Source organism: Musa acuminata, chromosome BXJ3-5 (assembly GCF_036884655.1).
Source record: "Musa acuminata AAA Group cultivar baxijiao chromosome BXJ3-5, Cavendish_Baxijiao_AAA, whole genome shotgun sequence".
NCBI classification, from domain to species: Eukaryota; Viridiplantae; Streptophyta; class Magnoliopsida; order Zingiberales; family Musaceae; genus Musa; species Musa acuminata.
Window position 1 is genome coordinate 37931197 of NC_088353.1, and position 18079 is coordinate 37949275.

Here is an 18079-nt window from a genome sequence, read left to right on the forward strand (position 1 = left end):
TGTCGAGAAAAAAAAAAAATATATATATATATATATATATATATATATATATATATATTTGTGGTCTTCACAGGATGTGTTCAATTAGATAGGATGTGAATAATCCAGCAAAAAGGCGCCACATCCACTATTAACTGTCGCCCTCTCCGTTAAAGAGAGTCCAAAGACCTTCACTAATTCCACAGTTGGAAAAATTGGTCATGGAAGTTTATTCAAATCAGAAAGCAAATGATTTCACACCCTCGTCCTCTTCCTCCCCTCAGCCTTATATCTTCCTCCGCCACCGTGTGGCTACAGCAACCTCCATTTTCTTCAGTCAGCCATGAAGCTGATCCATGCCCCAATTCCCCTCCTCAACCTTCTCTTCCTCCTCTTCTCCTTCTCGCCTTCGAACACCGCAGCAGAAACAGAAACGCAAGCTCTTCTAGCGTGGAAATCCAGCCTGCTCCAGCCTGACTCTCTTGCCTCATGGTCCCTCGCCAACTCCACCACCCCATGCGAGTGGTTCGGCGTTCGCTGCGACTCCGGCGGCAGCGTCGTCGTGCAGCTGAGTTTACCGTATTCCAACCTCGTCGGCACTCTCGGTAACTTGGACTTCTCCTCTTTGCCCAACCTCACAACTCTCGATCTCAGCTACAATAACCTCGCCGGCGCCGTCCCTTCCAACATCTCTGCTCTGTCCAAACTCACCTCATTAGACCTCAGCAGTAACAACTTCAGCGGATCCATTCCGCGGGAGATTGGGCAGCTGTCGGAGCTCCTCGAGCTCCGTCTCGACAACAACAGCTTGGGCGGAGGGATACCCTACCAGCTTAGCGGTCTGCAGAAGGTGCAGCTCCTCGACCTCGGATCCAATTACTTGGAAACACCGGACTACTCCAATTTCACCGGCATGCCTTCTTTGACATACCTCGATCTGTTCCTCAACAGCCTGACAGAAGAGTTCCCTCCGTTCATACTGAAATGCACCAACTTAACATACCTTGACCTCTCAGAGAACAGATTCACAGGTCCAATCCCAGAGTCATTGGCTATCAACTTAGTAAGCCTCGAGTACCTGAATCTTTCATTCAATTCCTTTGAAGGAGTAATTCCAGCCTCTCTTACTAAGCTACCGCGGCTTCGAGACCTTCGCCTGGGAGGAAACAACCTCGTCGGAGGGGTGCCGGCGACTCTAGGATCCATTTCCAGCCTTCGAGTTCTTGAGCTTTACAACAATTCATTGGGTGGACCGATTCCACCTTCGCTAGGTCAGCTCCAGAAGCTGGAACGCCTCGACATCAAATTGGCAGGACTGAACTCCACCATCCCTCCTGAACTCGGCAACTGTACCAATCTGAACTACATAGAACTGTCTACCAATCGGCTCGAGGGAGAATTTCCAGGATCCTTTGTGAAGCTCACCAAAATGAGGGAGTTCGGGATCTCCTCCAACTCGCTTTCCGGCAAGATCCCGTCGGACTTCTTCGGTAGTTGGCCTCAGCTTATTTCCTTTCAGGTGCAGAACAACTCCATCACTGGGCGGATTCCCTCGGAGATTGGACTAGCGACGAATCTGACATACCTCTTCCTCTACACCAACAATCTTTTCGGTCCAATTCCGGTGGAGATTGGGAATTTGGTGAACTTGATCGTGTTGGATCTGTCAGATAACTCGCTGACGGGTACAATCCCTTCGACAATCGGCAACCTCACGAACTTATCTTTCTTGAATCTCTTCTACAACAATCTCACCGGCTCGATCCCGGAGGAGATTGGAAACATGACTGCACTGGCTAGCATTGACCTCAACACCAACAATTTAGAGGGGGAGCTGCCAGGTTCCATCGCTGAGCTTCCAAACCTTGCTTCTCTATCCGTCTTCACCAACAACCTCGCTGGTAGCATCCCCCGAGACCTCGGACAGAATGGCCTGTTGCAGAACGTCAGCTTCTCGAACAATTCCTTCTCCGGTGAACTGCCTCGAGGATTGTGCACCGGCTTCGCCCTTCACCACCTCCTGGTGAATAGCAACAATTTCTCCGGCTATTTGCCGTCTTGTTTGCGGAATTGCTCGAAGCTGCTTCGAGTCCGATTGGACTGGAACCACTTCAGTGGGAACTTAGAAGAAGCTTTCGGAGTACACCCCGACCTTGTTTACTTAGACCTCACTGGAAACCAGTTGACTGGCACGCTCTCGCCGGACTGGGCAGAGTTCAAGAGCCTCACTTACTTGCACGTAGACGGCAATAGCATCTCCGGTGACATTCCCGCAGCATTGGGAAACATGACCAATCTACAAGATCTGAGCTTGGCGTCAAACTATCTGGCAGGAGGCATCCCACCTGAAATCGGGAAATTGGAGTTCTTATTTAAGCTCAACTTGAGCAGCAACATGTTAACAGGTTCGATTCCTTCAGAGCTAGGAGAGCTTGATCCACTAACACATCTTGATCTATCAGGAAATGAACTCACTGGCCGAGTAACTGCGGAGCTCGCTAATCTGAACGACCTGTTGTTGTTGGATCTGAGCATGAATAAGTTGAGAGGGGAGATACCATATCAGATAGGAAACTTGAATTCTCTCCAAATTCTGTTAGACTTGAGTAGCAATTCTCTCTCTGGGACGATACCATCAAATCTTGGGAAGCTGACGAGGCTGCAAAAGCTCAACATCTCCCATAACAATCTTTCAGGTGAAATCCCAGATTCTTTATCAGAAATGGTCAGCCTGGAATCTGTGGACTTCTCCTACAACAATTTCACAGGTCCGATTCCAGAAGGAGGTGCTTTCCGGAATTTGTCTTTCGAAGCCTATGTGGGTAATCTGGGGCTATGCGGAGATGTGAAAGGCTTACTTTCTTGTTTCTCTACCTCCGGTGAAGTTTCTCACAAGCATCACAAACGACTCGTCATCGCGATCGTTGTTCCAGTTGTGGGGGTGTTGGTGTTGGCGGCCACTGTCATAACGATCATGCTATTATGCAGGGATGACCCTCGAGAGAAGCTTGAGATGGAGAAAGCTGCCAGGGAAAGTTCCGAGTCATCGATATGGGAAAGAGAATGCAAGTTCACTTTCATGGACATTGCGAATGCGACGGGCAACTTCGACGAAGCTTGCTGCATTGGAAGAGGACGATTCGGAAGCGTCTACAAGGCGGAGCTGCCGACAGGGCAGGTAGTTGCTGTGAAGCGTTTTCACGTTGCGCATTCTGAAGAGATGGTGAACATGTATCAGAAGAGCTTCGACAACGAGATCGCAGCTCTCACAGAGGTCAGACACCGAAACATCGTGAAGCTGCACGGGTTCTGCTCGAAGAGCGGATACATGTACTTGGTGTACGAGTACGTCAGCAGGGGTAGCTTGGGGGAGGTGCTGCATGGGGAGGAAGGGGGGACGAAACTGGACTGGGCGATGAGAGTGAAGGTTGTACACGGGTTGGTTCATGCCTTGGCCTATCTGCACCACGATTGCTCCCTGCCGATCGTGCATCGTGATGTCTCGGTGAACAACATCTTGCTGGAGTCGGATTTCGAGCCTCGTTTGTCCGATTTCGGAACAGCGAAGTTGCTGAACCCTGATTCTTCCAATTGGACCACTGTTGCTGGATCCTACGGCTACATGGCTCCAGGTAACAACACCTCTTCCATTCTCATACTGCATTCACCTGGACATTATATGATTCAACCTGATGAACTTGTTTTGCAGAGCTCGCTTACACAATGAGGGTGACAGAGAAATGCGATGTCTACAGCTTTGGGGTTGTAGCACTGGAAGTCCTGATGGCGAAGCACCCAGGGGAACTCATTTCCTCTCTGCCTTCGTTGCCGGAAGGAAAAGAATTGTTGCTGAAGGAAACGCTGGACCAACGATTGCCTGCTCCGGCCGGCCAGTTAGCAGAGGAGGTCGTCTTCATCGTGAAGGTGGCACTGGCGTGCATTAGCAGCAATCCATCGTCGCGTCCTTCCATGCGTTTCGTCGCGCAGGAGATATCTTCTCAAACCCAAGCTTGCATTCGTCAGCCGTTCGAAACGATTACAATCGGTATGCTAAATGGTTTTCAGGAATGATGAATTAATCGAGCTGTAAGAGAAGAAATTGTTTTGGCTGAGGGAAGAAGAAGAGGATGTGCAGACAGTATATGTGCAGCAGTACAGTTTGGTATTTCATTTTCTTTTGTATACTTGTATAGATAGGATGTGTCACAAATCCTGTCAAAGAAAAATGTTTTGTATTTAAGGAACATATCTCACATCATTCATGAAAATGCATAGTCTCGAGAATTTTTCGTTTTTTATGTTCAAAAGATTCAGAATAATTCAGCTTTTACTTTATATCTTTGGTCAGCTTAAGACCATGACCTCTAATTTGGGTGGGAATAGTGACTAAGAAGAAAAAAAATTGTGTTTGAACAATGAGGTTAGACTAAGTTTTGTAGGATTCAAAAGTTTCTTGTGGAAAATTTATTTCATAAGAGCATTTATTATATATTAAAATGCCAAGACTCGTGCCTATCTCACCCTTGCCATTGTCACCATGCATTCTTACTTCACTCTCAGAAGAATTAGCCTTTATCTTGACTAGTTTCATATTGTTGGTCAAATTCTTAATGTTCTTTTGGGTCACTCTCAGAAGAACTAGTCTTTATCTTAACTATTTTCATATTGTTGGTCAAATTCTAAATGTGGATATAATCTATTTCTGAGTGTAGTAGTAGTTCATCTTCGACGGCATGTGTCGTTGACTATTTGTTAGATTTCTGAATTTTTTTATGATAACCAAATATATTTGACAAGAATGGTCAATATTTTCCATCCTCGTTGGTCTTTTATACTCCTCAAATGTGAAACCCAGCTCAAAATTTGACCAGTTTAGTCCCATAATGAAAATAAAAATGAATTCAATTGATTTATTGAACTACAGGAATTTACTATTTTTATTATTATTTATACTCATGATTTAGACCACTTGAACTAAGTATCAATTATCTCATAAGATTTTCTTTTAGGCCAAGTAATAGAATAATTTAATCATAAGACCACTAAATTAAGTTAATCTTTTTTTGAAAGCCTGTTAGAGAATATATATATATATACACGCTCCAACAGACTTTCATATATATATATATATATATATATATATACGCTTTGTACAATATGATTGGATCAACGTTGATGGGCGACAACGCCCTCCTTCCTGTTTTCTATATGGGGCCTGACATTTATATGGGCCTTTATGGACATCCGATCCCCTTTCCCTCCCTCGATCCAAACACGACTCTTCCAATTCCGACATCTGACGCGATCATTGGCTTTCGCCTCCCTTTTGCCACTTCGATCGCAGCCCCTCAACCCCTCGCCGCCGAAATCAATGCTCCAAGGCCCGTCAAATGCTCCACTGCTCCACTGCTCCAATCCTTCCCCAAGAGCTACAGGGCCCGAAACGCCTCGATCCGGCCGGAGCCTCCCTTCCGCTGCGATCGGGCGGCCTAAAGCTTGAATTGGCGCCACCAATCTTCTCAGATACACGACCCCCACCCCCCGGATTGTCCGCTGGTCAAGGGTTCCTGAAACGTTACAATTGAGTTCTCAGGGGCAGTTAATCGTTGACCAAGTGGTCCACCAGGAACCCGCAGGAGCGTCGACTTTTGGGATGCGATTCGAGGTATGGAGCTCGTTTGAGTTATAAAAAACCGGATTTTGATGGTTTCCGTGGATGTACGAGAGTTCTTCAAGCAAAGCAATTTCCTTCAGGTGAGATGGCTTTAGGTTTGTGACTTTCTGTATTGCTTTCCTTAAATCAATTCCTGTAAACGAGGTAATGCCAATGACCTTGATATAATTACTGTATATTTTTCATATTGTCTGTTAATTAGAACATAAATATATGGTTGCAGCTGTAAATTGATAACATAACCTTGTGAACAGCTTTCTATGACTGATGATTAAAAAGTATGCTGCAAATCATCAGTACCACGGACTTAGCATTGTTCAAGACTCGGTTCCTCATTGTCATTGTCACTGAGCTTGTTGAAGAGGAGATTGCTTCTTCATTTGTCGTGTATGCTACAGTGACTGGAGATGTATAATATGGCATTATGAGTGGCTACACCTACTTCAGTCAGTCAAGTCAGAAAAAATAATCTCAGGATTTGGATTAAGGCTTTCTTCAAGTATTAGACAACGGATTAGGGACATAGTAGCTGAGTGAAATGCTCTTTTGAAGAGGGAAAACATATCCTTAATTGATAAGTGCCATCATACTGTATTCTGGATTTTGTAGCAAAAAGAAGTTGCACCTTACATTCATGATCATTCTTGTTAAGACCAACAATACATTCTTTATCATGTCAGGATCTTTTTTTCTCCATATTGTTTATTTAATTACTGTATCTGCTGAAGATCCAGAATACTCGAGAACCCACCATTTCTTATGTGTGTGCTGTCATGAGACATCTTGCCTTTCCTGTTTCATAATCAAACTGGAGTCTGATGTCAAAAAATATTTATCCAAAGTTTCTTGCATTGAATAGGTGGAATGCATATCCCTGAGAAACTTCTGCTTTGTGTATCTTTGTTGACATTGAAAAACGTTGATCCAAAGTTCTCATGCTAACTAGGTACAATGCATCCGTAAGAAACTTTTCTTGTAATTCTTTGTTTTTCTCACTCTATTTTTTTGTTTCAAAAATCATGCATAAACTTACATGTTATTCAACCTTTGTAACTTACAAAGCCTATGGTGTTAAGGTTGAAGATATGTTTCTTGTTGCTGAAACAATGGTATGAGACAATGGGGGTAAAAAACTTTGTGGTGCTAACATCAGTTTCTGGGTCATTCATTTTATTAAATGGTGATATTGGCTACATCAGCTGTTGAATGGCTACAGATGAAAACAACAACCAAAACTAAAGACTTCTCAGATCTTAATTTCTGTGCTCATATCCAAGATTCTAGAGTAAAGTTGTACGAAAAAGAGTTCACACCACTAATGTGCGTAAGGATGTCCGAGTCAAGTATGTCTTCTTCCTTCACCGCCACCTGCAAATAGAAACAACAATATGTTACAAGAATTTTGGAAGATGTGCTTTCTCCTAGTAGGAGCAACATCTTGAAGTTAACTTAGATACCCAGGCTCATTTATAAAATCATGTTTCCTGTAGATTCAAATTTTGGAAGATATGTTTTCTCCTGGTGAAGTAGGATCAACTTCTTGAAGGTAGCTTCGATACGAGGCTCATTTATAAAATTTTGTTTCCTGTAGCTTCAAAATTTGGAAGATATGCTTTCTCCTAGTGAAGTAAGAGCAACTTCTTGAAGTTAGCTTAGATACTGAGGCTCATTTATAAAATCTTGTTTCCTGTGAATCCATGATTTAAATCATGCTACAGCCTGTGAGTGAATTCCGACTGGAGCCTTTTTATGTAAGTGTTTGATTCTTTTATTCTGATCGTAAGAAAATTGAATCTTCAAAATGTAGCTTGAATTTGTACATTGATTGTCTTTTAAGCTATTTAACCTCAATAACATTGATTGTATTAGTTCTTTCTTCATATATTTTACGTTTTTGTATTCTGCATGGTACTATCAAGTTAGTGTTCAGATTTCATCATGTTTTGATCATTTGTATTGAAGACGATAAAGTGAGGTGGGCTATTCATTTCTCGTGTTAACAAGTGCTAAGAAAAACTGCTAGAAGTGAAGCATGAGAGTGTGGAAGCAAAAATTGTCTCTTATGCTTCCGTAAAAATGTAATGCAAAATAATATCGGAGTAATTTTATGGCTTATGATTTCAAATTCTATATCATTTTTGAATTTCTAAATTTTCCTTCCAGCTAACCTCAAAATCTTTCTACCTTTTAGCAGATAAATTCTAGTTTTGCATGAACTCAAAAACTTCTGTTGCCTTGCTAGATCCTCTTTGTTTTGTTATGAATGTACTTATGTGACAGATTTCTAAGCTATGAACTGCAGTATATTAGACCTGAAGTCTGAACTCATCTTGGAAGAATGCATCTTGCTTAACAAGCAACAACGGAAAAGAAGAGTGCTTACTTCTCCCTCATCATCAAAATCATTGTTACTGGAACCAGACTTTGCTGTCTCTCCAAGTTCATCATTCTTTGCAAACCGCCCACGGACTCTTGGTCTGCTGTCTGCTAGAGTTTTTCTACAAGCATACTGCAGGTATTGTGATCAACTTGGCTGTTAGAGGATGAAATCATTTAGGCTTACATCTCATGACCAGTTAAATTAGTTTTGATGCCATCGATTTTTACCTTGATCTTTTTGCTGAAGTTTCTCTCAGCTCTCTTCTTCATGTATCTGTCGATCTTCTCCTTCCTCTCCTCCACTGACAGGCGCCCTACTTTGAAGCTGGAATCATCCATTGCCGATATATCAGTAGCTGCCAGAGGTGTTGGGCTGCAGCCACTTCCCGCCATCGGCACCTTTACCCGGCAAATGAGACTTTTAATAGAAGGCCAAGATATAAGGTGCCAAATTACTGTCATGATTTGACAATTTGTACTTGGCGTGCTGAATCTATTTGTTGGTGATGTGGTCAAACATAAATAATAGGCTTCGATTCCCAAATCTTGTGTAGAATAATGGTTTAACAGATCAGGCATCTGAAAACTTTTGTCAAAGGAGTGCTGCTGGAGAGATACTATTCCCGTCTCTAATAATTGGTTGTTCAACAGTTCAGGCATCTCTATTGGGCTTTAGAATTGGGTGTACATTATCTCAGACCCGTTTCCTTGATGCTCTGATGAATTCGAAGAATAAGAATCAAGTAAATCTAGCTCATGGACCCACTAAAGTAATTGAACCAGTCAACATGATTTTGAATAGGCAACATGGGACCCAAACACGTCATGCGGTGCCAAATGAGGATTTCAAGAGAATGATGTGGTTGTCCGGTTAGGAGTTAGATCACGAGGATGTTGAGGCGGCGCTTGTATTTTTAACGTTAGATCTTTTGGTCTCTACTCCAGTAGGGTTGACCAATCATAGTGCCACTTAAATCGTGCTTGCCATGAAAAATATGACGGCATTTAAAGACACAGTAACAGTTAGTACCCGTAAGTCGTCCGTGCCGTACGCTGTTGGCGGCGCCTGCGACTGCCCGTACCACACATGGTCATTCTCCCTCCTCTGGTTTTCCGCTACGTCGGCTGGGTTCGCGAGACCGTCGTCGGGCCTCAACACGTCGGCTGCCAATATATCTCCCGCATAAAAGAAGCGGTACGGTCCTCCGCACGCCTCGATGCCACCAGCCTCCATCCCCGTGAACCCCTGCCGCTGCTGCACGTACGCCGCCGCATGCTGGTGGCTCGGTGGGAATGCCGCGGCGTCGGGGGAGTACGGCGGGTAGCCGTTCGTGATCGCGTCGACGACCATGGGATTCTGGTGGTCGAAGGGGTTCAGGTGGTGGTTTCCGGCGTACGGCGTCGGGACCGGGAACATGGCGGGAAGAGGAGGGTTCAACGACGAGGAGGAGGTGGATGAAGGGTAGCAGACAGCGGGGACGGGGTCGGGCTGCTGGGTAGGAGGGGTGTCGAAGAGCGCGTCGATGGAGGGGAAGGGGGAGAAGGAGCCGACGTCGTCCCAGCACCGGGGAGGGGTGGAAGCCGAGGTGCCGGTGTTCACAGCGGCGGCAGTGGCGGAAGATGATGAGGAGTTGACGTCGTCGGCGTAGTTGAGGAGCGCGAGGGGGGAGACGTCGTCGTCATCGTCGAAGTCAAGGATTCGGGGGGCGATTGAGCTGCAGATGCCCTCCTCATTCTCTTCCTGCTCGCGCAATAGCCATTTAAATAAGGAGCTACAAGAAGTGTGCAAACTGTTGCTACAGTTGGATTGTTCCAGCAAAAAGAACACACAAAAGAGATACATTTTAAAGCGTCTACGTTGAATAAGCCACATGGAAAGAGACACGTAAAAGCGATTAAATTAAGATAAATAAAGATATTCTTACCCACTATAAACTACGCCACTTCCATCAAGAAGCGTCAGAGATACTGAGATCAACACTGCATAGTAAGTATTGATAAGACACTGACAGATTTCGATGTCTATCTATCTATGGTCTTCTTAAACGTATTATTAGTTTTCAATCGTAGTGAAGCGGGAGAAGACAATTGGTATGTGATAAGGTGGCGTGCTTTTGGCGCGTACTGGCCATTCTGGGTTCGATGAGGCAGGCAGGCACGACACATGTTGTGGTGTTGACTTGAATGTCAAAGTGTATGGTTGACTTCCGGTGGTGGTGGGGTGGGGGATGGCCGGGGAAAGTAGGGTTGGCCGTGAAGAGAAATAGGACGGAAAGACGCGGCTCCTGGCAATCATGACAGCGAGTTCACCACAACTGTTCAGGATGACCTACGTCTCAGGAGACCGTTCCATGATCTCTCTCACAAGGTCAACCAAGGAGGAGAGTTACTTGATGTTGGCATTTACCCATATACCAGCAGATGAGATCCATTAAATATATATTCTTCAAGACATGAAAGTTCATTCTTTGATTTATTTATTTTTATGTCTTATTCTTCTTTTTTCTGCTTGGAAAACAAGATAAATATGAGATTGACAAGTCAATTTTGATTTATTTTAATTATCATGTGGATGTTAGACAAACTTCGACCAATTAAGTTATTTACAGAAATATGTAAAGTGAAAAGTATGCAAATATCATTTTAATCCCATAAATCTAAGAACATCAAAGTGTGAATGGCCCCGAGCTCATGTAAGGATCAATCACAAGTCATCATAAAAGAAGGGAACTCGACTTGTTTGTCTTGTAACAGTGACAGGTATATGCTCAACAGCATTTACAACAGTTAACAGTTGTACAAAGCTGACACGTTTAGGGAATGAGAGCTACCTTTAAATTTCAGGACTTTGAAGCTGATGACCAACGAGATCACTGGTCCTCTGGTGGATGCACTAAAGCCAAATCTAAAAGATTCTCCACAAGCAAGTGCTCTTTGCCTTGTCCAAATTGATATGGATTGGGATTGGGTTCCCTTTATGTATTGGACATCATGTGAACTTGGGAAGGGCAAGCATTAGGAAGAGAATTCTTAGAAGAAAGGTGAACACCTTCCTCATATTACTGTTTACTACACCCTTCTATCTCTCAGCCACCAAAAGCATGTGTCCCATTAACAAGGAGAGCAATCGCCTGCAGATGTGATTCCTATTGTCTGATCTGCTAAGCCAGTACGATGCATGCCAATCCAGATCGTAAAGGGACCACCTTTTCATGGTGCTAAGACTCGCCCTCTATGAAGTTTTTGTAAAGATTAATACTTTCAGGCATTGATGTTTCTCGATCAACATAAATAACTCCAACAATATGGGCTTATGATTAGGAGTTTACTGAAGAATTATGAATCGAGAACAGAACATTCAGGTGCAAGACACAAGTGAAAGGAAAAGAGATCATGTAATAAATGACGTAGAAGATTGAAGAAGGAGAGGATGAAACCCCTAGTAAACGTTGGGAACACCATAAAGGATATCAAGCTGCATAAGGAATAGAGAAATATCTAAAGATCTAGTGAAAATAATGAATAGAAATATTTGAAGTTTTGAGTTCCAAGGTAGTCTAGATTATGATACAAGAAACAATCCGCAAAGCATTATTACCAACAAACAAGCTTATGAGATTCACATGGAAAATTCCCAGATGAAACATGAGAGACTGAGAGAGAGAGAGAGAAGAGTGATGAATCCTTTTTACAGACTGAAAACCTTGATGAGAATTAATGTGAGAACTTACTTCACGATAGAAAGGTAAAAGACACAAAGGTCTCCACAACACAATCTGATACAAGTTATATGTGCATAGTGATCACGTAAAACTCTCAATATAAAATAAAAAAATTCAAAGAAATAGACAAACTAGGAAGCATTATAAGACACTTACACCGAAGAGCTGCGCTGCCGCTGCATGAAAAACCAAGTCTTCCTGCATGCCCTTGTCGCCTACTCCCCGCAATATTAATGAACTGCAAAGTAAGGACAAAGAGAAGGGAGTAGTATTGTTTGCTTCTTGGCTTTGACCCTAAGCCTAGTCTAAGACAAATCGTTGTATCATCTCAAAGAAGACAAAATACAGGGAAGAAAATGGATAAAAGGAAGGGAAAGACTTAACCCATACCATGCATGGACCTCCGTCCTGTGAATATGTATATGCAAGAGAAGAAGGGGATGGTTAGGAAGGAGAGAAGCAGTGGTTGTTCGCGTTTCTAAGAATAGGGGAAGGAGAAACGATCAAACGATGAAGAAGGTGGGAATTTAGAAGGGAGCGAGTACAACAGCCGTCGTCGGGCACGTGCAGAGAACGATCCCGCACGTGCCGGCGCGTTCCTGTTTTGGGCGCACCATGTGACCCGGCAAATCACGACTCGAGTCCTGCCCGAAAGGAGTGCGAAATGACTTTTATGCCCTCGATCGGGGGCGTGAATCACATATCCGTACCCATGCCACGTTGGAGGATCCCGTCCAACCCATCCAGAGACGTGTACTGTTACGATGACATGGCATCCCGGTGGCAGATATCACTGCGACCGACATGAGTCACGTTGTCTACGGAGACTTGCTTCAATTTACTTATAAGACACTTTGATCAACTCGAAAGATATCAACATCTTTGCATCAGTAACTCAGTTTCATTGAAATCGATACCTTTATATCGATCAATATATGTTCTGCAGGCAAGAAAGAACAGAACGCTATAGCCCTTCGACAAGTCTAAATATATATATATCTACATGCTCGATGCTTTTGGAACTTCAAATCTCCTCAACAAGTTTTCTCTCTCAACCTCTTCATGAAACCATAGTCTTCTTCGTAGAACCAACTTCTAACCTATGTATGAAAGGAGGATCATGGGGAACCTCTGACGTCTGTTTCTATTTTATGAGTCAGCTGCCAATACGACTTGCAGATTTCTCCTCGAATCCAAGTGTCTCATAAGCAAGCATCAAAGGTAAGAGAAACATAAGGAATATAACATAGAGAAACATATATTGAAGTCTACAGGCGGATCAAAATCTAATGCAAACCTGCAGGCAAATCAGCACTTGGCACATCACCACGATGACTAAAATTCTCATCGCTTCCAATACTATCTTTGGGCAAGACACCAGCGAGAGTCCAGCGCATTGGATAACTGCTGGTTGCAGACAAGACTCGCAGCATAATTCAACTGTGAAGTTAAACACTATGAGATGTGTCGTATGTTTCGAAAACCTCAAGAAAACACATTAGAAAGAAAAGCTGATGCATCTGTTAACCTTTATTCAAGAATAGGATTCAAGTCATTGTTCTGTCATCTAATAGCAAGATTAAGGCAGTGCTGTCAATCAACATGACTAGTTCAGAGTCGTGCCACTCCAGCATTTATTAATGCCCATCAGTCTCAAAAAAGGAGGCCTTCCATCAGACTTAAGATATATATATCTTATCCCCCCGCACCCTCCACATAGTAATTAATACAGGGATTCCACTGTAATGTTTGCAAAGTTTAAAGAGAGAGGAGAGGAGAAAGGAAAATACGTAAGACTGACATCTTCCTTCAAGTGGTGGTCGCTGCTGCTTCTTTAGGCGTGTGGGGTGAACTCCACGCCTTTCATTCCTCTTCGAACAACTGTTGATGTCTCCTCTTGGATGATTTGGGCTGCTGCCTATGGCCTTATGTATGACGCCCGGACATAGCAAACTATCTCACCGTCCTCATGAACCGGAATGCTTGGTGTTGTGCCTCATGAGGACGACGTGAATGAAATCCACCAGCTTTGAACCCCTAATATATTGTGTTCCAATATATTGCAAAAGAGACAATATTCTAGTCGATGCTGACGAGACGTCATATCCTCGGAGAACCATCATGCTCAATGATGCTAACAATATAGAATTTATTCATTAGAATATTATAAATGAGATAAATTGATTTATAACTCAATTAGAAAATAGCTCATAGGTATCATCAGTAAAGAAACAAGAACAACCAAATATGAAGACTTCTGCACTAAATAAAGTGTTTTTGAATAAGCTCATAGTATAGTGTTCTTAGCACGTCTAGCAAATATATTATTCAAAAATATTATAATTAAAAATACTAATTAAATTGTTTTTGAATAGACTCATAGTTTTCTTGGCAAATATGCTATAAATTTATTCAAAAAAATACTATAATTAAAAATAGGACCGATTCATCTCATCTCATGAGTCGATACTATTTTAATTGTTTTATCATTGATACATTTTAGCGATTACAACAAATGAATGATATCTTTTGGAAAATTAGAAAAAAGACATCTCTGGAAAAAAAAGAGTAAAAAGAGATTTTTTTTCTCGAAAATTCATCCTAAATTATTAATTTTTTTAAATAATTCTTTTGGTATGATGCATGGAGAAGAAAAAAAAGAAAAAGAGGGGAAAATGGGGGAAGGAAGACGATGTGGATGCTTGTACTTTGTTGTCAAACCACTGCAGCTTAATCGTCTTAGCAGTAGGAGCAATTCCACAGACAACCTATTCCGATAACGATGTTCACCGGGAGGCACTTCACCCACTTTAGAACAACTCCACCAAATCACATCCACTATCACTTCATTTGATGTGAGTGGCTGTTCCAATTCATATGCGGAAATTGATGGCTGATGAAGCCGAATAAAAATCTCAAGGCATATCGCTAATATGGCAGCAAAGAATGCATGTGTTTACCTAATAAGTAGCCATTATGAAGTCGGAATGGAATCTAATCGAGAAGATTTATCAGGAACAAGTGCAGATAGATAGATTCCCTGCTGCTAATCCACAATCTACCGTGACATCCTATTTTATTCTTCTTGGTTGTCAAAATTGATAAGCTTCGGCTATTAGAATGATCCAATATATCTATCAACTTTAACATATTCTCTCATGTGTAAATCAATCTATACTTGATGTTTTTATTTTTGCCTTTTTTTTTTTTTTTTTTGACACACAGGATAATAGTGGACATCAACATGATAACCGATTATTTGATCTAAATGCCTCTAAATTCATTGAAATATTTATTTATCTTTGCTTTAAGTAGCTGTTAGACTATGATTGGAATTAGGCTAAAGCGTTCGGGCACAATATATTTGTAATCTTTACAAATAATTTAAAATTATTCTCATGTGATGGTGTTATATGAGGATTTATGTGTTAGAATTATATTTAGGGAGTGACATATTTTCGAAGATCGATATCGGTAGCCTCAATAGATAAAAAATTAAGAGTAATCAGATCAAACGACTATTAAAGATTATATATATATTGGTTCTTTTGCTCTTGTGTTTTACTTCTTAAAATTTACAAGTTTTTAAAATTATATTTAAGGCTAAACCACTATTAATGTGATAATATCAAAGCTTGATTTTCTCAACAGTAAGATTAATGTCCTTGAGAGATATTTTATAACTCATCTATGTTCCATTTGATGGACTATCTAAGTCTTGTTGGATTTATGACTTAATATTGAAAATAAATTTTAAAATATTCTATAATCATAAATGGATTTATAGTGACAAAACCACTGAAAAATGATATATTTTAAAAAATAATTATATGATTTAAATATCAAATTCATGTATGCTTTGTATAACACTTTCAATTTAAAGAGTTGGATTAAATTTCTATGAAATTACTTTTGATAATTTTTGTACTTTGAAAATTATCAATATAAACTTGATTTTTTTAATGATGATGTCAAAGTATATCATTAGTGACATATTTACTTGGATTTTTAGATATTGACATCTCAATTTAATCCTACACGATAAGATGTGTAATACCTTAATGTATTCTCACATTAATATTGGGTAAGATTTAGATTGACTTAGGAGTGAATAATATATGTATTATTATTATCTGAAGTTTAAATTTTTTTTTTATCAATGGTTCATATTTAATAAATTAATGAGAGAGTTAGTTATCTCATCGTATTATCATAAATTGTCAATGGATTATTTTTATGGGATAGTACGTAAGGTTTTAATGTCCTTATCAAAAGTTTGGAACCCTAAGAGAAAAATGGTGTCCTCCTCCTTTGAAACGAGGAGGACAAGCATCAACCCCTCTTCTCTATGAAACGTATACCTTCTTCCCATCTTCCTACTACATTATTTAATCACTTTGTCCCTCGTAATGCCACAACCTCTCTTCCTCCCTCCTCACTACTATTCCCCGAAGCCTCTCAACTCCTTTCGTTTCTCTGCTCGATCCATTCCTTCATCATTGCAATCTTCTTCACCACCCTCCCACCTAATGAAGCTTTGGTAGCCAAGGTTTCGAAGGCTTTTAACGAAAGTCACTGATGCCGCTACAAAAATCGAGGGATGTTTTCTACAAGATGATGATGATCCTGCATGGACGAGATTTTTTGAGAAAGAGGGCCCCAAAGCTCGCAATAAACCTCCCCACCTCAGTGCTCTTAAACACACTAGACAAAAGAAAAAGAAAGATACTCTTCCTGATACGACTATTCATGCTAAGAGAATGTATCATCTACTTCTACTTAACATGTTTGGGATTGTCAAGATGCCCGCAAGCAGCACCGGCAAGGCCATCTGAATAAACACAACATTTCTCTACTAGTTCTTCTTGGAAACTCATTTACAAGAATCGGACAATGTTGCCTTCCTACGGCACCTTTTGGGTGGGAGAAACTAGAAAGGATATTGTACTCCTTCTAATGGAAGAGTTGGTGGCATTTTTGTGGCTTGGAGGTCAATCAGTTACTCTACTGGTGGCAGAAGAAGGTAAACCTACTTGCTCCTGACTATAGTTTATGCGAATGTGCTCTGCATGAAGAACTCTTATGCAATAAATTTTCCACAAGAAACTTTTGAATCCTACAAAACTTAGTCGAACCTCATTGTTCAAACACACAATTTTTTCTTCTTAGTCACTATTTCCACCTGTTAGTGAACAAATGTACCCTGACTGATGAGTCAACATGGCCTAGTCCACGGGTCAATGTCGGGAGTCTTCTGTTGGCTGAGCTGGATGTCGAGGTCGACCGGGCCCTCACGACGAGGTGCTGATCTGGGCGTTATGTATGTCGTGCTGTGTCTCTCCTTCTCCGGGGTGGTTGGTAACTCGTCTTCGTGAGATAGTCGTGTTTTCATGCAAAAATGACCCTTGTCGGGGTCACCCGACGAGGCCCCTCCGACGAGCAAGTCAGTGGAGTGATCAATTGATCTTTCTCTCCCCCCCCCCTTTTCCTGGATCAAGTTGGGGGTATTTATACCTGCGTGCGGGAATTGGTTGGGCCCTGGTCTGGCATGGCCATTGACTCTGGGGGCGAAACAACCTCTCTGATGAGGTGACGTCTTCGAGGATGCTTGAACGGCGTCAGACGACACTGCCCCCAGCCCTTAGGGTGGTCAGGCCACATAGTCACACCGTTGGAGCTTGACGTGGCATGCACCCCGCGGTTCTGGAGGCATACTGTCATGGACAAACCTCATTGTTCAAATACACAATTTTTTCTTTAGTCACTATTCCCACGAACAAATGTGTTGATGAGTCAGCACAGCCTGGTCCACGGGTCAATGTCGGGAGTCTTCTGCCGGCTGAGCTGGATGCTGAGGTCGATCGGGCCCTCACGACAGGGTGCTGATCAGCGTTCCTTGGTGTGCTGATCCGGGCGTTATGTATGTCATGTTGCATCTCTCCTTCTCCGGGGTGGTTGGCAACTCGTCTTCATGAGATAGTCGTGTTTTCATGCAAAAATGGCCCTTGTCGGGATCACCCGACGATGCCTCTCCGACGAGCAAGTCAGTGGAGTGATCAATTGATCTTTCTCTCCCCCCCCCCCTTTTCCTGGATCAAGTTGGGGGTATTTATACCTGCGTGCGGGAATTGGTTGGGCCCTGGTCTGGCATGGCCATTGACTCTGGGGGCGAAACAACCTCTCTGATGAGGTGACGTCTTCGAGGATGCTTGAACGACGTCAGACGACACTGCCCCCAGCCCTTAGGGTGGTCAGGCCACATAGTCACACCGTTGGAGCTTGACGTGGCATGCACCCCGCGGTTCTGGAGGCGTACTGTCATGGA

At 42.3% G+C, this 18079-nt stretch overlaps 2 protein-coding genes and 1 long non-coding RNA gene across 3 annotated transcripts; 2 read left to right on the forward strand and 1 right to left on the reverse strand.

The window, feature by feature from the left end:
• The first annotated feature begins 322 nt into the window (after positions 1-322).
• Positions 323-4277, forward strand: LOC135638408 (MDIS1-interacting receptor like kinase 2-like). Its single transcript, XM_065151524.1, has 2 exons — positions 323-3611; positions 3689-4277. Exons 1-2 carry the CDS (start codon positions 323-325, stop codon positions 4048-4050), a joined length of 3651 nt encoding a protein of 1216 aa, XP_065007596.1. The 3' UTR covers positions 4051-4277.
• Positions 4278-5230: 953 nt separating this feature from the next.
• LOC108952788 (uncharacterized) lies at positions 5231-8691 on the forward strand. Its single transcript, XR_010496431.1, has 2 exons — positions 5231-5733; positions 7956-8691. It is a non-coding gene; the product is annotated as an uncharacterized LOC108952788 (long non-coding RNA).
• A 103-nt stretch (positions 8692-8794) lies between these two features.
• On the reverse strand, positions 8795-17475 carry LOC135638409 (uncharacterized). Its single transcript, XM_065151525.1, has 2 exons — positions 17269-17475; positions 8795-9773 (listed from the first exon to the last, which is right to left on the reverse strand). Exons 1-2 carry the CDS (start codon positions 17473-17475, stop codon positions 9003-9005), a joined length of 978 nt encoding a protein of 325 aa, XP_065007597.1. The 3' UTR covers positions 8795-9002.
• Between the last annotated feature and the right edge of the window lie 604 nt (positions 17476-18079).

Coding starts and splice junctions, on each gene's coding strand:
- LOC135638408 (XM_065151524.1), top strand. CDS start 323: ATGAAGCTGATCCATGCCCCAATTCCCCTCCTCAACCTTCTCTTCCTC. Junction 3,612..3,688: donor CTACGGCTACATGGCTCCAG/GTAACAACACCT, acceptor CTTGTTTTGCAG/AGCTCGCTTACACAATGAGG.
- LOC135638409 (XM_065151525.1), bottom strand. CDS start 17,475: ATGACAGTATGCCTCCAGAACCGCGGGGTGCATGCCACGTCAAGCTCC. Junction 9,774..17,268: donor CAACCAATTCCCGCACGCAG/GTATAAATACCC, acceptor TTGCGCGAGCAG/GAAGAGAATGAGGAGGGCAT.